Genomic DNA, 21,544 nt, shown 5'->3' with positions numbered 1-21,544 from the left:
AAATACAGTGCAAAGTATTCTGTATGCCCCTCCCACATGTTACACTACAGGCCACAGGACCACGCCTCCAACAATACAGAGAGATCAGCTTTATCAGCTGTACAATATATCTATACCCGGTACAGAGCTCCAAATCCCCTGCTCCGAACAGCTACCAATCAGTACGTCTGCAGCCACCACTGGGAGGAGGTCACTGCAGACTTCTTTCATTCAAATAAATTCATATGCTGTGATCTCCCCCTAGTGGTGACTCTTAGTGTATAGTAAAGATAAAAAGCTATGAGTGAGAGGAACACAAGGACTCACAGGCTTTCTCTATGAGTGGGAGGAGGAACAAGGACTCACAGGCTTTCTCTATGAGTGGGAGGGGGAGAAGCAGGACCCACAGGCTTTCTCTATGAGTGGGAGGAGGAGAAGCAGGACCCACAGGCTTTCTCTATGAGTGGGAGGAGGAGAAGCAGGACCCACAGGCTTTCTCTATGAGAGGGAGGAGGAAGCAGGACCCACAGGCTTTCTCTATGAGTGGGTGGAGGAAGCAGGACTCACAGGCTTTCTCTATGAGTAGGAGGGGGAAGCAGGACTCACAGGCTTTCTCTATGAGTGGGAGGGGGAGAAGCAGGACTCACAGGCTTTCTCTATGAGTGGGTGGGGGAGAAGCAGGACCCACAGGCTTTCTCTATGAGTGGGTGGAGGAAGCAGAACTCACAGGTTTTCTCTATGAGTGGGAGGGGGAGAAGCAGGACTCACAGGCTTTCTCTATGAGTGGGAGGGGGAGAAGCAGGACTAATTTGCTCATGAAGATGCCAAAGTGGTAAAGCTTGTTAAGTTTCCAGGTTTCTGTGTCCATGTGATGTTCAAAGACTGAATAGAGAAGTGATATGTATTCTGCCAGATGGACACTAGATGGCGCCTGTGGTGCATGGTGTTTGAGTCCTCCTCTCCTACCTTTGGGCAGCCGGGCTGGCGTGAGAAGGCGGTGTAGATCTGGCTGAGGGCGCCCCTCTTCTGTGCCTCGTAGGTCTCCTCCTTATAGATGTGATCCAGCTCTGCACATCTGGAGCCAAACACCAAGGTCATTTCACCAGGAACCAGACCTGCAGGACAGAGGGGACTATGAGGGCGGAGAGTCCAGGACACCGGGCCCCTGGGTCACTCCTACTTCAGGCACGATATGGATGTTACCCAGAGCCCTCATTATTACTGCAGCAGGAGACACAAAGGACGACTTACTTTTATTTTCAATGTCATAAAGTCTCTGCTGCCAGAAGCCCCTGAAAGGTGCAATACCCGTCCCCGGCCCCACCAAGATGCAGGGCGCCATAGAGTCAGAGGGGAGGTGGAAAGATGGAGCCCTGTATAGAGAGACAGAACAAATATTATATGACATGTTATAGTAGTTATATTCCTGTACACAGGGGGCAGTATTATAGTAGTTTTATTCCTGTACACAGGGGGCGGTATTGTAGTAGTTTTATTCCTGTACATAGGGGGCAGTATTATTGTAGTTATATTCCTGTACATAGGAGCAGTATTATAGTAGTTATATTCCTGTACATAGGGGGCAGTATTATAGTAGTTATATTCCTGTACATAGGGGGCGGTATTATAGTAGTTATATTCCTGTACATAGGGGGCGGTATTATAGTAGTTATATTCCTGTACATAGGGGGCGGTATTATAGTAGTTATATTCCTGTACATAGGGGGCAGTATTATAGTAGTTATATTCCTGTACATAGGGGGCGGTATTATAGTAGTTATATTCCTGTACATAGGGGGCGGTATTATAGTAGTTATATTCCTGTACATAGGGGGCGGTATTATAGTAGTTATATTCCTGTACATAGGGGGCGGTATTGTAGTAGTTATATTCCTGTACATAGGGGGCGGTATTGTAGTAGTTATATTCCTGTACATAGGGGGCAGTATTATAGTAGTTATATTCCTGTACATAGGGGGCAGTATTATAGTAGTTATATTCCTGTACATAGGGTGCAGTATTATAGTAGTTATATTCCTGTACATAGGGGGCGGTATTATAGTAGTTATATTCCTGTACATAGGGGGCGGTATTATAGTAGTTATATTCCTGTACATAGGGGGCGGTATTATAGTAGTTATATTCCTGTACATAGGGGGCGGTATTGTAGTAGTTATATTCCTGTACATAGGGGGCGGTATTGTAGTAGTTATATTCCTGTACATAGGGGGCAGTATTATAGTAGTTATATTCCTGTACATAGGGGGCAGTATTATAGTAGTTATATTCCTGTACATAGGGTGCAGTATTATAGTAGTTATATTCCTGTACATAGGGGGCGGTATTATAGTAGTTATATTCCTGTACATAGGGGGCGGTATTATAGTAGTTATATTCCTGTACATAGGGGGCGGTATTATAGTAGTTATATTCCTGTACATAGGGGGCGGTATTGTAGTAGTTATATTCCTGTACATAGGGGGCGGTATTGTAGTAGTTATATTCCTGTACATAGGGGGCGGTATTGTAGTAGTTATATTCCTGTACATAGGGGGCAGTATTATAGTAGTTATATTCCTGTACATAGGGGGCAGTATTATAGTAGTTATATTCCTGTACATAGGGTGCAGTATTATAGTAGTTATATTCCTGTACATAGGAGGCAATATTATAGTAGTTATATTCCTGTACATAGGGGGCGGTATTGTAGTAGTTATATTCCTGTACATAGGGGGCAGTATTATAGTAGTTATATTCCTGTACATAGGGGGCAGTATTATAGTAGTTATATTCCTGTACATAGGGTGCAGTATTATAGTAGTTATATTCCTGTACATAGGAGGCAATATTATAGTAGTTATATTCCTGTACATAGGGGACAGTATTATAGTAGTTATATTCTTGTACATAGGGGGCAGTATTATAGTAGTTATATTCCTGTACATAGGGGGCAGTATTATAGTAGTTATATTCTTGTACATAGGGGGCAGTATTATAGTAGTTATATTCCTGTACATAGGGGGCGGTATTATAGAAGTTATATCCCTGTACATAGGGGGCGGTATTGTAGTAGTTATATTCTTGTACATAGGGGGCAGTATTATAGTAGTTATATTCCTGTACATAGGGAGCAGTATTATAGTAGTTATATTCTTGTACATAGGGGGCAGTATTATAGTAGTTATATTCCTGTACATAGGGGGCAGTATTATAGTAGTTATATTCCTGTACATAGGGGGCAGTATTATAGTAGTTATATTCTTGTACATAGGGGGCAGTATTATAGTAGTTATATTCCTGTATATAGGGGAGCAGTATTATAGTAGTTATATTCCTGTACATAGGGGGCAGTATTATAGTAGTTATATTCCTGTACATAGGGAGCAGTATTATAGTAGTTATATTCTTGTACATAGGGGGCAGTATTATAGTAGTTATATTCCTGTACATAGGGGGCAGTATTATAGTAGTTATATTCCTGTACATAGGGGGCAGTATTTGAAGATCTTACCCTCTTACAAAGCAAGGGACTGGTGCTCCCGGAGTCAGCTGGTCCAGCCATGTTGAACAAACACCATAATGAAGAGGACCCTTGTTTTCTGTAATATATAATGGGGGAGGGGATTATTTAGAATAATGAAGGTTCTGGAGCCCCTCACCTATGTACTGAGGTGACCTGACTGATGGTACATACACTCACCCTGCGTGTGATAGGACACCACGGCCACGGTCAGGTGGATCTGGTTGGGGTAGGCCTCCAGGCAGGAGCTGATAGAGTAGTATCGGGGCTGGAGGAGGGGTAGTTGTGTGAGGAGCAGGGAGCTGGGGACACTGATGGACGGGAACTCCTCCAGCACTTCCACCAGAGTCGGGCACCGGAACCACTTCCACTCCTCGTACTGACGGGCATCCTGCAGGGGTAAGAATTAGGATGGGTGGGACGCTCTCATCTAAGCAGCGGACATCTCAATCCTCCTTGAAGCCAAGTAACTATTATCTCCAGCCCCAGTTCCTCGTGGGCGGTACTAACTAAATTATATCAGCACTTCAGTCCTAGTTGTACCTGGCTGAGGGTCTCCAGTCTTAGCCGCTCCTCAGGATCTTCACATAAGACACTGAAGAGCTGCAGCAGCTGCGGTGTGGGGGGTGTAGTGATGTCCAGGTAGTTAGTCAGTGCCTGTCGCAGTGTACACGGGGGGATTCTAGTGTCAGAGACCCAGGTGGCCTTACGACCGGCCCCCAATCCTGTGAGGAGAAACATAGAGTCTAAGACTAGTGACCGCCGCATTGCGGACCCTCAGGGTGATGGCAGCCCCCACTCACGTCTGCTTGAGTCTTTGTCCATGGTTTCCACCTGCACCGTGTCATTGGCGGGTGGGGGGTCTTCCACGCGTTCCAGCAGAGCCTGCACCAGTTCCTCTCGGTTACATGGGAAGATGCCCAGGTGGTCTCCAGGTGAGTAGCGCAGCTCGTGCTGATCCTCTGTGTTCAACTTGATCAAAATGGTAGAGCGGCTGAGAGGAGGAAAGAGCCCGCGGAAGAGGGGGAAAGACATAGGACGTTACCAAAATACAATTCATCTTCTGCCAGGGAGATGTGGAGGTGTCTGGATGTGAGATAGAGGGGTCTGGAGTAGCACATAAAATTCCTAAGGTGGGGTTAGAAGATGCTGGAGCAGGACACGTAATGGCCCGCTGGACGGGTCCTTTACCAATATCCCCAAGATGTAGGCCATCTACTGACCATAACTGGTATTACAGCTGCACAATATCTGTTTTCACCAATGTTATGTGATGTTTGATCTTTGTCGATCCAAATCTGTCACAAGGTCCCTGGTTGGATCCAGTACTCTCCACCCCCAGGGGAAGTTTATATAAAACTCCCAGTGGCTGGTAATTTCCCGGCGAGATCAAGCTCTTACTGAAACCAGATGAGTCCTTGCTACAGGACACACGGCTGCAGACATGAGGCCTCCTGCAGTTCTCATCCCTAACAGAACCTGCCTAGGATTACTGCTAAAGAGGCTCCTAACAGGCCCAAAGCTCCTGACACTGGGCTGTGAGCCTCCTCTGCCAGACATTATCCACCAGATACCTTGGACCTGGACAGATTGGACTTCTATCTGTTCAGGTTCTGGAATAAAGGAACTGTGTGATGTCTACGTGTGATCCCTGTCTGCCGCTAACATCACGGCCTCTGCCTCTACCATGGAATCCCTTACACGTGACTATAACGTGGGTGCCTCAGGGAGAACTACTTCCACCTTACAGCGGCTTCTCCCTCTTCTTACTATCCGCCTGCCAGACCTGCCCAACATGGACGAGGCCTGATCCACCTGGACCAAGCGACTGTGACCAGTCCAGCGCTAGGCCACGCTCAAGCCAGCCACTCAGGTACAAGGGGAACCCAGCTGCCCCAAGCCCTTAGTTCTGGCCCCAATAGGGGGATGTTGTATGGCGAGATCCAGAAAAGCAAAGAAAGGTAGTTCAGAGAGGCACAAAGGTCTGGAGACAGGACAGAGGAGACTGGAAGGAGGAGGAGGACAGAGAAGACTGGAAGGAGGAGGACAGAGGGGTCTGGAGGAGGAGGAGGACAGAGGAGTCTGGAGGCAGGGGGACAGAGGAGTCTGGAGGAGGAGGAGGACAGAGGGGTCTGGAGACAGGACAGAGGAGACTGGAAGGAGGAGGAGGACAGAGGAGTCTGGAGGAGGAGGAGCACAGAGGGGTATGGAGGAGGAGGAGGACAGAGGGGTCTGGAGGCAGGGGGACAGAGGAGTCTGGAGGAGGACAGAGGGGTCTGGAGGCAGGGGGACAGAGGGGTCTGGAGGCAGGGGGACGACAGAGGGGTCTGGAGGAGGAGGAGGAGGACAGAGGGGTCTGGAGGAGGAGGAGGACAGAGGGGTCTGGAGGAGGAGGACAGAGGAGTCTGGAGGGGGAGGACAGAGGAGTCTGGAGGGGGAGGACAGAGGAGTCTGGAGGGGGAGGACAGAGGAGTCTGGGGGGGTCAGGAGGACAGAGGAGACTTGGGGGGGTCAGGAGGACAGAGGAGACTTGGGGGGGTCAGGAGGACAGAGGAGACTTGGGGGGGTCAGGAGGACAGAGGAGACTTGGGGGGGTCAGGAGGACAGAGGAGACTTGGGGGGGGGGGGGGTCAGGAGGACAGAGGGGCCTCATTCTGTACATACTGTCCTGCAGGTGAGTAATGCAGTGACAGCAGGAGTAGAGGAGCAGCCTCTGTGTATCCTCTGTAGTACCCAGGAGTGATAGCAGGAGTACTGCAGTATTATCTCCATCATACACCCATGTCCCATTACCTGGACTGCTCGCTCTGTAGATTCTCCTTGGATATCAGCGAGGCCTCGTACACCTTCCTCCTGTGCACCTGAGAGAGACCTGAGGACACAAACCCAAAGAGATCTTGGAAATCATAAGGAGTTTGTTTTGCATCTCTGAGTATAATTTGGGAGGATCTTTTTATTCTGTTTTAGACGTCCATAGCACAGAACCGAATACAGACTGTGAGGACACTGCACAGTGAGGGGATGCTGGAGGATGTGAGGACACTGCACAGTGAGGAGATGCTGGGGGATGTGAGGACACTGCACAGTGAGGAGATGCTGGAGGATGTGAGGACACTGCACAGTGAGGAGATGCTGGAGGATGTGAGGACACTGCACAGTGAGGAGATGCAGGATGATGTGAGGACACTGCACAGTGAGGAGATGCTGGAGGATGTGAGGACACTGCACAGTGAGGAGATGCTGGAGGATGTGAGGACACTGCACAGTGAGGAGATGCTGGAGGATGTGAGGACACTGCACAGTGAGGAGATGCTGGAGGATGTGAGGACACTGCACAGTGAGGAGATGCTGGAGGATGTGAGGACACTGCACAGTGAGGAGATGCTGGAGGATGTGAGGACACTGCACAGTGAGGAGATGCTGGGGGATGTGAGGACACTGCACAGTGAGGAGATGCTGGAGGATGTGAGGACACTGCACAGTGAGGAGATGCTGGAGGATGTGAGGACACTGCACAGTGAGGAGATGCTGGAGGATGTGAGGACACTGCACAGTGAGGAGATGCTGGAGGATGTGAGGAGATGCTGGAGGATGTGAGGAGATGCTGGGGGATGTGAGGACACTGCACAGTGAGGAGATGCTGGAGGATGTGAGGACACTGCACAGTGAGGAGATGCAGGATGATGTGAGGACACTGCACAGTGAGGAGATGCTGGAGGATGTGAGGACACTGCACAGTGAGGAGATGCTGGAGGATGTGAGGACACTGCACAGTGAGGAGATGCTGGAGGATGTGAGGACACTGCACAGTGAGGAGATGCTGGAGGATGTGAGGACACTGCACAGTGAGGAGATGCTGGAGGATGTGAGGACACTGCACAGTGAGGAGATGCTGGAGGATGTGAGGACACTGCACAGTGAGGAGATGCTGGAGGATGTGAGGACACTGCACAGTGAGGAGATGCTGGGGGATGTGAGGACACTGCACAGTGAGGAGATGCTGGGGGATGTGAGGACACTGCACAGTGAGGAGATGCTGGGGGATGTGAGGACACTGCACAGTGAGGAGATGCTGGAGGATGTGAGGACACTGCACAGTGAGGAGATGCTGGAGGATGTGAGGACACTGCACAGTGAGGAGATGCTGGAGGATGTGAGGACACTGCACAGTGAGGATATGCTGGAGGATGTGAGGACACTGCACAGTGAGGATATGCTGGAGGATGTGAGGACACTGCACAGTGAGGAGATGCTGGAGGATGTGAGGACACTGCACAGTGAGGAGATGCTGGAGGATGTGAGGAGATGCTGGAGGATGTGAGGAGATGCTGGGGGATGTGAGGACACTGCACAGTGAGGAGATGCTGGAGGATGTGAGGACACTGCACAGTGAGGAGATGCTGGAGGATGTGAGGACACTGCACAGTGAGGAGATGCTGGAGGATGTGAGGACACTGCACAGTGAGGAGATGCTGGAGGATGTGAGGAGATGCTGGAGGATGTGAGGAGATGCTGGGGGATGTGAGGAGATGCTGGGGGATGTGAGGACACTGCACAGTGAGGAGATGCTGGAGGATGTGAGGACACTGCACAGTGAGGAGATGCTGGAGGATGTGAGGACACTGCACAGTGAGGAGATGCTGGAGGATGTGAGGACACTGCACAGTGAGGAGATGCTGGGGGATGTGAGGACACTGCACAGTGAGGAGATGCTGGAGGATGTGAGGAGATGCTGGAGGATGTGAGGAGATGCTGGAGGATGTGAGGACACTGCACAGTGAGGATATGTTGGAGGATGTGAGGACACTGCACAGTGAGGAGATGCTGGAGGATGTGAGGACACTGCACAGTGAGGAGATGCTGGAGGATGTGAGGAGATGCTGGAGGATGTGAGGAGATGCTGGAGGATGTGAGGACACTGCACAGTGAGGAGATGCTGGGGGATGTGAGGACACTGCACAGTGAGGAGATGCTGGAGGATGTGAGGACACTGCACAGTGAGGAGATGCTGGGGGATGTGAGGACGCTGCACAGTGAGGAGACGCTGGGGGATGTGAGGACGCTGCACAGTGAGGAGACGCTGGAGGATGTGAGGACGCTGCACAGTGAGGAGACGCTGGAGGATGTGAGGACGCTGCACAGTGAGGAGACACTGGAGGATGTGAGGACGCTGCACAGTGAGGAGATGCTGGAGGATGTGAGGACACTGCACAGTGAGGAGACGCTGGGGGATGTGAGGACGCTGCACAGTGAGGAGACACTGGAGGATGTGAGGACGCTGCACAGTGAGGAGACACTGGAGGATGTGAGGACACTGCACAGTGAGGAGATGCTGGAGGATTTGAGGACACTGCACAGTGAGGAGATGCTGGAGGATGTGAGGACACTGCACAGTGAGGAGATGCTGGAGGATTTGAGGACACTGCACAGTGAGGAGATGCTGGAGGATGTGAGGACACTGCACAGTGAGGAGACGCTGGGGGATGTGAGGACACTGCACAGTGAGGAGATGCTGGGGGATGTGAGGACACTGCACAGTGAGGAGATGCTGGAGGATGTGAGGACACTGCACAGTGAGGAGATGCTGGAGGATGTGAAGTGTGAGTGCAGCTCTGGAAGTGACTGGAGGATGTGACTCAGGACCTGGGGGAAGCAGATGATGAATTACCAGTGACGAGGTCCGGGGACGAGGCCTGGATGGAGAGACGGTACATGGACCTCTGCCAGCTGCTCTTGGCCTTGAAGAAGTCATGGACGTTCAAGTCAGGGTCATCTCCAACACAGAACGTGTCACAGGCGGCCTGAGGAGGGGGAGGGGAGACAGGGGTCACACCACACCTACAGCAGCACTGTGTTACATGGGACTGCAGGACACATCTACTACATGATCTGTACATAGGACTGGTGTTACATAGGACTGCAGGACACATCTACTATATGATCTGTACATAGGACTGGTGTTACATGGGACTGCAGGACACATCTACTACATGATCTGTACATAGGACTGGTGTTACATGGGACTGCAGGACACATCTACTACATGATCTGTACATAGGACTGGTGTTACATGGGACTGCAGGACACATCTACTACATGATCTGTACATAGGACTGGTGTTACATGGGACTGCAGGACACATCTACTACATGATCTGTACATAGGACTGGTGTTACATGGGACTGCAGGACACATCTACTACATGATCTGTACATAGGACTGGTGTTACATAGGACTGCAGGACACATCTACTACATGATCTGTACTCAGAGTTATCACTGTGTTATCTGTGGTGTTACATAGGACTGCAGGACACACCTACTACATGATCTGTACTCAGAGATATCACTGTGTTATCTGTGGTGTTACATAGGACTGCAGGTCACACCTACTACATGATCTGTACTCAGAGATATCACTGTGTTATCTGTGGTGTTACATAGGACTGCAGGACACATCTACTACATGATCTGTACTCAGAGATATCACTGTGTTATCTGTGGTGTTACATAGGACTGCAGGACACATCTACTACATGATCTGTACTCAGAGATATCACTGTGTTATCTGTGGTGTTACATAGGACTGCAGGACACATCTACTACATGATCTGTACTCAGAGATATCACTGTGTTATCTGTGGTGTTACATAGGACTGCAGGACACATCTACTACATGATCTGTACTCAGAGAGATATCACCGTGTTATCTGTGGTGTTACATAGGACTGCAGGACACATCTACTACATGATCTGTACTCAGAGATATCACTGTGTTATCTGTGCTGTTACATAGGACTGCAGGTCACATCTACTACATGATCTGTACTCAGAGATATCACTGTGTTATCTGTGGTGTTACATAGGACTGCAGGACACATCTACTACATGATCTGTACTCAGAGATATCACTGTGTTATCTGTGGTGTTACATAGGACTGCAGGACACATCTACTACATGATCTGTACTCAGAGATATCACTGTGTTATCTGTGGTGTTACATAGGACTGGAGGACACATCTACTACATGATCTGTACTCAGAGATATCACTGTGTTATCTGTGGTGTTACATGGGACTGCAGGACACATCTACTACATGATCTGTACTCAGAGATATCACTGTGTTATCTGTGGTGTTACATGGGACTGCAGGACACATCTACTACATGATCTGTACTCAGAGATATCACTGTGTTATCTGTGGTGTTACATAGGACTGCAGGTCACATCTACTACATGATCTGTACTCAGAGATATCACTGTGTTATCTGTGGTGTTACATGGGACTGCAGGACACATCTACTACATGATCTGTACTCAGAGATATCACTGTGTATCTGTGCTGTTACATAGGACTGCAGGACACATCTACTACATGATCTGTACTCAGAGATATCACTGTGTTATCTGTGGTGTTACATAGGACTGCAGGACACCTCTACTACATGATCTGTACTCAGAGATATCACTGTGTTATCTGTGGTGTTACATAGGACTGCAGGACACCTCTACTACATGATCTGTACTCAGAGATATCACTGTGTTATCTGTGGTGTTACATAGGACTGCAGGACACATCTACTACATGATCTGTACTCAGAGATATCACTGTGTTATCTGTGGTGTTACATGGGACTGCAGGTCACATCTACTACATGATCTGTACTCAGAGATATCACTGTGTTATCTGTGGTGTTACATAGGACTGCAGGACACATCTACTACATGATCTGTACCCAGAGATATCACTGTGTTATCTGTGCTGTTACATAGGACTGCAGGACACATCTACTACATGATCTGTACTCAGAGATATCACTGTGTTATCTGTGGTGTTACATAGGACTGCAGGACACATCTACTACATGATCTGTACTCAGAGATATCACTGTGTTATCTGTGGTGTTACATAGGACTGCAGGACACATCTACTACATGATCTATACTCAGAGATATCACTGTGTTATCTGTGGTGTTACATAGGACTGCAGGACACATCTACTACATGATCTGTACTCAGAGATATCACTGTGTTACCTGTGGTGTTACATAGGACTGCAGGACACATCTACTACATGATCTGTACTCAGAGATATCACTGTGTTATCTGTGGTGTTACATGGGACTGCAGGACACATCTACTACATGATCTGTACTCAGAGATATCACTGTGTTATCTGTGCTGTTACATAGGACTGCAGGACACATCTACTACATTTTTTTTTAAAAGTATTTATTTTTGCAGTTTTTGAATTTTTATACAAACATAATAAACAAAACCAGAAATCAAGATTGTCTGTCACATATTTCCTTCCCCCCAATACAGGATTATTATACAACAGCCATGGTAACAGTCAGGTTCTTACTGCGTTTCAAAACTACCTGAGGGATATTACATAGTAGATAACAGCAGGATACTGCAGCCAGACATCTTGATACAACACAAATAACTATTGACACATAGACAGTCAGTCACACACACACACACCAACACGCTCAGTCTCCTTCATCATGGAGAGGAGTATATATCACATGGGATTATAAGGCTGTATGGGGAGTCACACACACACACACACACACACACACATACCAGCACGCTCAGTCTCCTTCATCATGGAGAGGAGTATATATCACATGTGATTATAAGGCAGTATGGGGAGTCACACACACACACACACACACACACACCAGCACGCTCAGTCTCCTTCATCATGGAGAGGAGTATATATCACATGGGATTATAAGGCTGTATGGGGAGTCACACACACACACACACACACACATACCAGCACGCTCAGTCTCCTTCATCATGGAGAGGAGTGTATATCACATGTGATTATAAGGCAGTATGGGGAGTCACATACACACACATACCAGCACGCTCAGTCTCCTTCATCATGGAGAGGAATATAAATCACATGTGATTATAAGGCTGTATGGGGAGTCGCGCACACACACACACACACCAGCACGCTCAGTCTCCTTCATCATGGAGAGGAGTATATATCACATGGGATTATAAGGCTGTATGGGGAGTCACACACACACACACACACACACACACATACCAGCACGCTCAGTCTCCTTCATCATGGAGAGGAGTATATATCACATGTGATTATAAGGCAGTATGGGGAGTCACACACACACACACACACACACACCAGCACGCTCAGTCTCCTTCATCATGGAGAGGAGTATATATCACATGTGATTATAAGGCAGTATGGGGAGTCACACACACACACACACATACCAGCACGCTCAGTCTCCTTCATCATGGAGAGGAGTGTATATCACATGTGATTATAAGGCAGTATGGGGAGTCACATACACACACATACCAGCACGCTCAGTCTCCTTCATCATGGAGAGGAATATAAATCACATGTGATTATAAGGCTGTATGGGGAGTCGCGCACACACACACACACACCAGCACGCTCAGTCTCCTTCATCATGGAGAGGAGTATATATCACATGGGATTATAAGGCTGTATGGGGAGTCGCACACACACACACACACACACCAGCACGCTCAGTCTCCTTCATCATGGAGAGGAGTATATATCACATGTGATTATAAGGCTGTATGGGGAGTCACACACACACACACACACCCCAGCACGCTCAGTCTCCTTCATCATGGAGAGGAGTATATATCACATGTGATTATAAGGCAGTATGGGGAGTCACACACACACACACACACCCCAGCACGCTCAGTCTCCTTCATCATGGAGAGGAGTATATATCACATGGGATTATAAGGCTGTATGGGGAGTCACACACACACACACACACATACCAGCACGCTCAGTCTCCTTCATCATGGAGAGGAGTATATATCACATGTGATTATAGGGCAGTATGGGGAGTCACACACACACCCACACACACACACACCAGCACGCTCAGTCTCCTTCATCATGGAGAGGAGTGTATATCACATGTGATTATAAGGCAGTATGGGGAGTCACACACACACCCACACACACCAGCACGCTCAGTCTCCTTCATCATGGAGAGGAGTGTATATCACATGTGATTATAAGGCAGTATGGGGAGTCACACACACACCCACACACACCAGCACGCTCAGTCTCCTTCATCATGGAGAGGAGTGTATATCACATGTGATTATAAGGCAGTATGGGGAGTCACACACACACATACCAGCACGCTCAGTCTCCTTCATCATGGAGAGGAGTATATGTCACATGTGATTATAAGGCTGTATGGGGAGTCTCGCACCATCTGGACCAGATGCGGTCAAACTTCTGGGGACACTTCCTGTTGGTATACAGGGACCGGTAGTGGGGAATGACGCTGTTAATAAGTAGTATCCATCTTTTTAATGGAGGGGGCTCCTGGTCCTTCCAGGTCATCACCACCACTTTTCGGGCGTAGTATAGGACAAACCTAAAGAAAATTTTGTCATAGTGGCCATTGACAACTTCATTTATGATGCCGAGGAGACACACAGAGGGAGATAGTAATCGTGGGAAATCAAAGTGTAAATTAAGGAACTCCAGCACTTCGGACCAGAAGACAAGAACCCTAGGGCAGGACCAGACACAATGCAGGAAGGATCCGACTTCAGCCTGACAGCGAAAGCAAAGATCATTGGGCATTGCTCCCATGCGGAATAGTCTAGCAGGGGTGAAGTAAACTCGATGGAGGAGTTTAGATTGGATCAGGAAGTCCCTCGCACTCACTACAGATGTGAAGTAGGACAGTTCGACCTCCCTCCAGTCATCATCTGACAGGTCAGGGATATCCTGACTCCAGCGTTCACAGGCTCTATCAAACAGTCTGGACTTTTGCTCTTGTAGGAGAGCATAGCACTGAGTGAGTGGCTTAGGGAGGTCCGGGGTACTCATCAGAGTCTCTAGTTTGGAGAATTTCACTGTCAGGCTGAAGGAGCCGAATTGGGCTTTGAATGCGTGTCGCAGTTGCGTGTAATGGAAACTGGCCGTATTGGGTACAGTATGTCTCTCCCTTATCTCGTTAAAGCTGAGTAACTCTGCTTCCGGGGATAAGAGCTGGCCTACAAATTTCACCCCCGCTGCCCCCCACATTGTCCAGCCCGGGAGGGAGAGGAAGTGAGAGAGCCACGGATTGAGCCACAATGGAGTCCTAGGCGAGAGAGGGGGAGAGCTGCCTGTGTCTATCAGGGATTGTGCCCTACGCCAGCACACCGCTACCGTACGTAGGGGAAGTGGGGTATCAGATGGGGACTTATACCTGTACAGCAGGTTTGTAAGGGCCTCGTAGGAACCTACCAGGGCACCAGCCAGTGCAGTAGCTGCATTACCCATGTCTATATCTATCCACCACTGGGCATATACTAGCTGGGAAGCCAGGTAATAAAGATACAGATCCGGGGCAGCCAGTCCACCCCTAGACTTGGGAGCCTGAAGCAGCGCTAGACTGAATCGCGGGGCACTACTCTGCCAGTAGAAGGACCTGAGAATGCCGTCTATGCGTTTAAACAGACTCTTAGGAAGTAGTATAGGGCAGGCATGGAAAAGGTATAGAAATTTTGGGAGAAAAATCATTTTAAATATATTAATACGCCCGTACAAAGACAAGGGGAGAGTGGACCAGGCTTTTAGGCGCGATTCCGTTGCAACTATCAGGGGTGTAATGTTTAACTCCGTAAATGCCTGGACCTTGCGTGACACCTGGACTCCCAGATATTTAAAGGTGGACACCACCCGGACTGGGACGGGGAGGGAGTGTACCCCTACCTCAGATAAGGGAAATAGGGCCGATTTGTCCCAGTTAACCCGAAGGCCTGAGAACCCCCCATAACGTTCTATCAGGGCCAGAAGGGATTCCAGAGAGGGGCCCACATCCCCAAGGTATACAAGTGTATCATCGGCATAGAGAGATACCTTTTCAATAATAGTACCTCTAGTTATGCCCTTAATGCCCTCAGAGTGGCGGATCGCCACAGCAAGGGGCTCAATGGCGAGTGCGAAGAGGAGGGGAGATAGTGGGCAACCCTGTCTAGTGCCCCTGGCCATAGGGAGAGTAGGTGAGATGTCAAGGTTGGTCCGCACCCTAGCCTTGGGATCGTTATACAGTAGCTTAACCAATGCTGTAAATCGAGGGCCAAAACCCATTCTAGGCAAAAGGGTCCACAAATAGGGCCACTCCACAGAATCAAACGCCTTACAATTGTCTAAGGATAATATAAACCCAGGGTCTGGAGACCGCTCTGCCTCTGCAATGTTCAGGTGTAGTCTTTGTATATTTATGTCAGTTCCCCTCCCAGGCATAAAGCCTGTCTGGTCCGGGTGAACCAATGATAGTATTACTTTGTTAAGCCTTGTTGCCAGAATTGACACATCTACTACATGATCTGTACTCAGAGATATCACTGTGTTATCTGTGGTGTTACATAGGACTGCAGGACACATCTACTACATGATCTGTACTCAGAGATATCACTGTGTTATCTGTGGTGTTACATAGGACTGCAGGACACATCTACTACATGATCTGTACTCAGAGATATCACTGTGTTATCTGTGGTGTTACATAGGACTGCAGGACACATCTACTACATGATCTGTACTTAGAGATATCACTGTGTTATCTGTGGTGTTACATAGGACTGCAGGACACATCTACTACATGATCTGTACTCAGAGATATCACTGTGTTATCTGTGGTGTTACATAGGACTGCAGGACACATCTACTACATGATCTGTACTCAGAGATATCACTGTGTTATCTGTGGTGTTACATAGGACTGCAGGACACATCTACTACATGATCTGTACTTAGAGATATCACTGTGTTATCTGTGGTGTTACATAGGACTGCAGGACACATCTACTACATGATCTGTACTCAGAGAGATATCACCGTGTTATCTGTGGTGTTACATAGGACTGCAGGTCACATCTATTACATGATCTGTACTCAGAGATATCACTGTGTTATCTGTGGTGTTACATAGGACTGCAGGACACACCTACTACATGATCTGTACTCAGAGATATCACTGTGTTATCTGTGGTGTTACATAGGACTGCAGGTCACACCTACTACATGATCTGTACTCAGAGATATCACTGTGTTATCTGTGGTGTTACATAGGACTGCAGGACAAATCTACTACATGATCTGTACTCAGAGATATCACTGTGTTATCTGTGGTGTTACATAGGACTGCAGGACACATCTACTACATGATCTGTACTCAGAGATATCACTGTGTTATCTGTGGTGTTACATAGGACTGCAGGACACATCTACTACATGATCTGTACTCAGAGATATCACTGTGTTATCTGTGGTGTTACATAGGACTGCAGGACACATCTACTACATGATCTGTACTCAGAGATATCACTGTGTTATCTGTGGTGTTACATAGGACTGCAGGACACATCTACTACATGATCTGTACTCAGAGATATCACTGTGTTATCTGTGGTGTTACATGGGACTGCAGGTCACATCTACTACATGATCTGTACTCAGAGATATCACTGTGTTATCTGTGGTGTTACATAGGACTGCAGGACACATCTACTACATGATCTGTACCCAGAGATATCACTGTGTTATCTGTGCTGTTACATAGGACTGCAGGACACATCTACTACATGATCTGTACTCAGAGATATCACTGTGTTATCTGTGCTGTTACATAGGACTGCAGGACACATCTACTACATGATCTGTACTCAGAGTTATCACTGTGTTATCTGTGGTGTTACATAGGACTGCAGGACACATCTACTACATGATCTGTACTCAGAGAGATATCACCGTGTTATCTGTGGTGTTACATAGGACTGCAGGTCACATCTATTACATGATCTGTACTCAGAGATATCACTGTGTTATCTGTGGTGTTACATAGGACTGCAGGACACATCTACTACATGATCTGTACTCAGAGATATCACTGTGTTATCTGTGGTGTTACATAGGACTGCAGGACACATCTACTACATGATCTGTACTCAGAGTTATCACTGTGTTATCTGTGGTGTTACATAGGACTGCAGGACACATCTACTACATGATCTGTACTCAGAGATATCACTGTGTTATCTGTGGTGTTACATAGGACTGCAGGTCACACCTACTACATGATCTGTACTCAGAGATATCACTGTGTTATCTGTGGTGTTACATAGGACTGCAGGACACATCTACTACATGATCTGTACTCAGAGATATCACTGTGTTATCTGTGGTGTTACATAGGACTGCAGGACACATCTACTACATGATCTGTACTCAGAGATATCACTGTGTTATCTGTGGTGTTACATAGGACTGCAGGACACATCTACTACATGATCTGTACTCAGAGATATCACTGTGTTATCTGTGCTGTTACATAGGACTGCAGGACACATCTACTACATGATCTGTACTCAGAGATATCACTGTGTTACCTGTGGTGTTACATAGGACTGCAGGACACATCTACTACATGATCTGTACTCAGAGATATCACTGTGTTATCTGTGGTGTTACATAGGACTGCAGGACACATCTACTACATGATCTGTACTCAGAGAGATGTCACTGTGTTATCTGTGGTGTTACATAGGACTGCAGGACACATCTACTACATGATCTGTACTCAGAGATATCACTGTGTTATCTGTGGTGTTACATAGGACTGCAGGACACATCTACTACATGATCTGTACTCAGAGAGATGTCACTGTGTTATCTGTGGTGTTACATGGGACTGCAGGACACATCTACTACATGATCTGTACTCAGAGAGATGTCACTGTGTTATCTGTGGTGTTACATAGGACTGCAGGACACATCTACTACATGATCTGTACTCAGAGATATCACTGTGTTATCTGTGGTGTTACATAGGACTGCAGGACACATCTACTACATGATCTGTACTCAGAGATATCACTGTGTTATCTGTGCTGTTACATAGGACTGCAGGATACATCTACTACATGATCTGTACTCAGAGATATCACTGTGTTATCTGTGGTGTTACATGGGACTGCAGGACACATCCAGCACATGATCTGTACATAGGACTGGTGTTACATGGGACTGCAGGACACATCTACGGTAGTACATGATCTGTACATAGGACTGGTGTTACATGGGACTGCAGGACACATCTAGCACATGATCTGTACATAGGACTGGTGTTACATGGGACTGCAGGACACATCTACGGTAGTACATGATCTGTACATAGGACTGGTGTTACATAGGACTGCAGGACACATCCAGTACATGTAGCGTTAGTGTGCAGCAGGTGGTCGGGGCGGTGCAGGACACATCTAGGACATGATCTGTACATAGGACTGGTGTTACATGGGACTGCAGGACACATCCAGTACATGTAGCGTTAGTGTGCAGCAGGTGGTCGGGGCGGTGCAGGACACATCTAGTACATGATCTGTACATAGGACTGGTGTTACATGGGACTGCAGGACACATCCAGTACATGTAGCGTTAGTGTGCAGCAGGTGGTCGGGGCGGTGCAGGACACATCCAGTACATGATCTGTACATAGGACTGGTGTTACATGGGACTGCAGGACACATCCAGTACATGTAGCGTTAGTGTGCAGCAGGTGGTCGGGGCGGTGCAGGACACATCCAGTACATGATCTGTACATAGGACTGGTGTTACATGGGACTGCAGGACACATCCAGTACATGTAGCGTTAGTGTGCAGCAGGTGGTCGGGGCGGTGCAGGACATGATTCCTCTGCGGGTCCCTCCCTTCTTATCTTTCTCCGTTTCCCTCTCTCGGCTGCAGGGAAGGAAAGGGATTGTGATCGGGGCCGCAGTGTTTATCCAGGACGGACTCTCCCTAACATGAGGCCGGGAGGAAACTTGTCACAGACGAGACCCGAGGTGTGACCTCCCCGCAGCCACGGATTTACAAATCCCAATAATATCATGGAACAAAGCAGCAGGACAAATCCTGGCAGCATCTGCAATGAGCTCTACTCCAGTCACCACCACAGCTGCAACAATTCTGCTGCCACCTCATTACCAGCAAATAATAAGTCATATCACATATCACACGTCTGACTGACATAACCGAAGATAAAAGCGAGCTGAATATTATGTATATGGATATGATGTATATGGATATGATGTATATGGATATGATGTATATGATGTATATGATGTATATGGATATGATGTATATGATGTATATGATGTATATGGATATGATGTATATTATGGATATGATGTATATGATGTATATGATGTATATGATGTATATGGATATGATGTATATGTATATGATGTATATGGATATGATGTATATGATGTATATTATGGATATGATGTATATGGATATGATGTATATGGATATGATGTATATGATGTATATGGATATGATGTATATGATGTATATGGATATGATGTATATGGATATGATGTATATGATGTATATGGATATGATGTATATGATGTATATGGATATGATGTATATGGATATGATGTATATGATGTATATGATGTATATGGATATGATGTATATGATGTATATGGATATGATGTATATGATGTATATTATGGATATGATGTATATGGATATGATGTATATGATGTATATTATGGATATGATGTATATGATGTATATGATGTATATGATGTATATGGATATGATGTATATGATGTATATTATGGATATGATGTATATGGATATGATGTATATGATGTATATTATGGATATGATGTATATGATGTATATGGATATGATGTATATGATGTATATGGATATGATGTATATGGATATGATGTATATGATGTATATGATGTATATGGATATGATGTATATGATGTATATGGATATGATGTATATGATGTATATTATGGATATGATGTATATGGATATGATGTATATGATGTATATTATGGATATGATGTATATGATGTATATGATGTATATGGATATGATGTATATGATGTATATGGATATGATGTATATGATGTATATGATGTATATGGATATGATGTATATGATGTATATGGATATGATGTATATGATGTATATGATGTATATGTATATGATGTATATGGATATGATGTATATGATGTATATGTATATGATGTATATGATGTATATGATGTATATGGATATGATGTATATGATGTATATGGATATGATGTATATGATGTATATGATGTATATGATGTATATGGATATGATGTATATGATGTATATGGATATGATGTATATGATGTATATGGATATGATGTATATGATGTATATGGATATGATGTATATGATGTATATGGATATGATGTATATGTATATGATGTATATGGATATGATGTATATGATGTATATGTATATGATGTATATGGATATGATGTATATGATGTATATGATGTATATGGATATGATGTATATGTATATGATGTATATGATGTATATGGATATGATGTATATGATGTATATGGATATGATGTATATGTATATGATGTATATGGATATGATGTATATGATGTATATGATGTATATGTATATGATGTATATGGATATGATGTATATGATGTATATGTATATGATGTATATGATGTATATGGATATGATGTATATGATGTATATGATGTATATGGATATGATGTATATGATGTATATGATGTATATGGATATGATGTATATGATGTATATGGATATGATGTATATGATGTATATGATGTATATGGATATGATGTATATGGATATGATGTATATGGATATGATGTATATGATGTATATGGATATGATGTATATGGATATGATGTATATGGATATGATGTATATGATGTATATGGATATGATGTATATGATGTATATGGATATGATGTATATGATGTATATGATGTATATGTATATGATGTATATGGATATGATGTATATGGATATGATGTATATGGATATGATGTATATGGATATGATGTATATGATGTATATGGATATGATGTATATGGATATGATGTATATGGATATGATGTATATGATGTATATGGATATTATGTATATGATGTATATGGATATTATGTGTATGAT

General features: G+C 45.8%; 1 protein-coding gene across 1 annotated transcript in view; it reads right to left on the bottom strand.

Annotated features, from left to right (window-relative positions):
• Positions 1-21,544, bottom strand: part of NOS3 (nitric oxide synthase 3) — a 58,632-nt gene that overhangs the window by 1,928 nt on the left and 35,160 nt on the right. Inside the window, exons 17-24 of the mRNA XM_072154451.1 lie at positions 9,168-9,300; positions 6,293-6,371; positions 4,303-4,493; positions 4,043-4,224; positions 3,680-3,890; positions 3,491-3,578; positions 1,231-1,352; positions 946-1,094 (exon numbers count right to left, since the gene is read on the bottom strand). Of these exons, the coding sequence (XP_072010552.1) occupies positions 946-1,094; positions 1,231-1,352; positions 3,491-3,578; positions 3,680-3,890; positions 4,043-4,224; positions 4,303-4,493; positions 6,293-6,371; positions 9,168-9,300 (1,155 nt within the window). The remainder of the gene's footprint in view (positions 1-945; positions 1,095-1,230; positions 1,353-3,490; positions 3,579-3,679; positions 3,891-4,042; positions 4,225-4,302; positions 4,494-6,292; positions 6,372-9,167; positions 9,301-21,544) is intronic.

The sequence above is a fragment of the Engystomops pustulosus genome, chromosome 5, assembly GCF_040894005.1.
Source record: "Engystomops pustulosus chromosome 5, aEngPut4.maternal, whole genome shotgun sequence".
Classification (NCBI taxonomy): Eukaryota; Metazoa; Chordata; class Amphibia; order Anura; family Leptodactylidae; genus Engystomops; species Engystomops pustulosus.
This window is presented reverse-complemented; position numbering and strand designations above follow the sequence as displayed.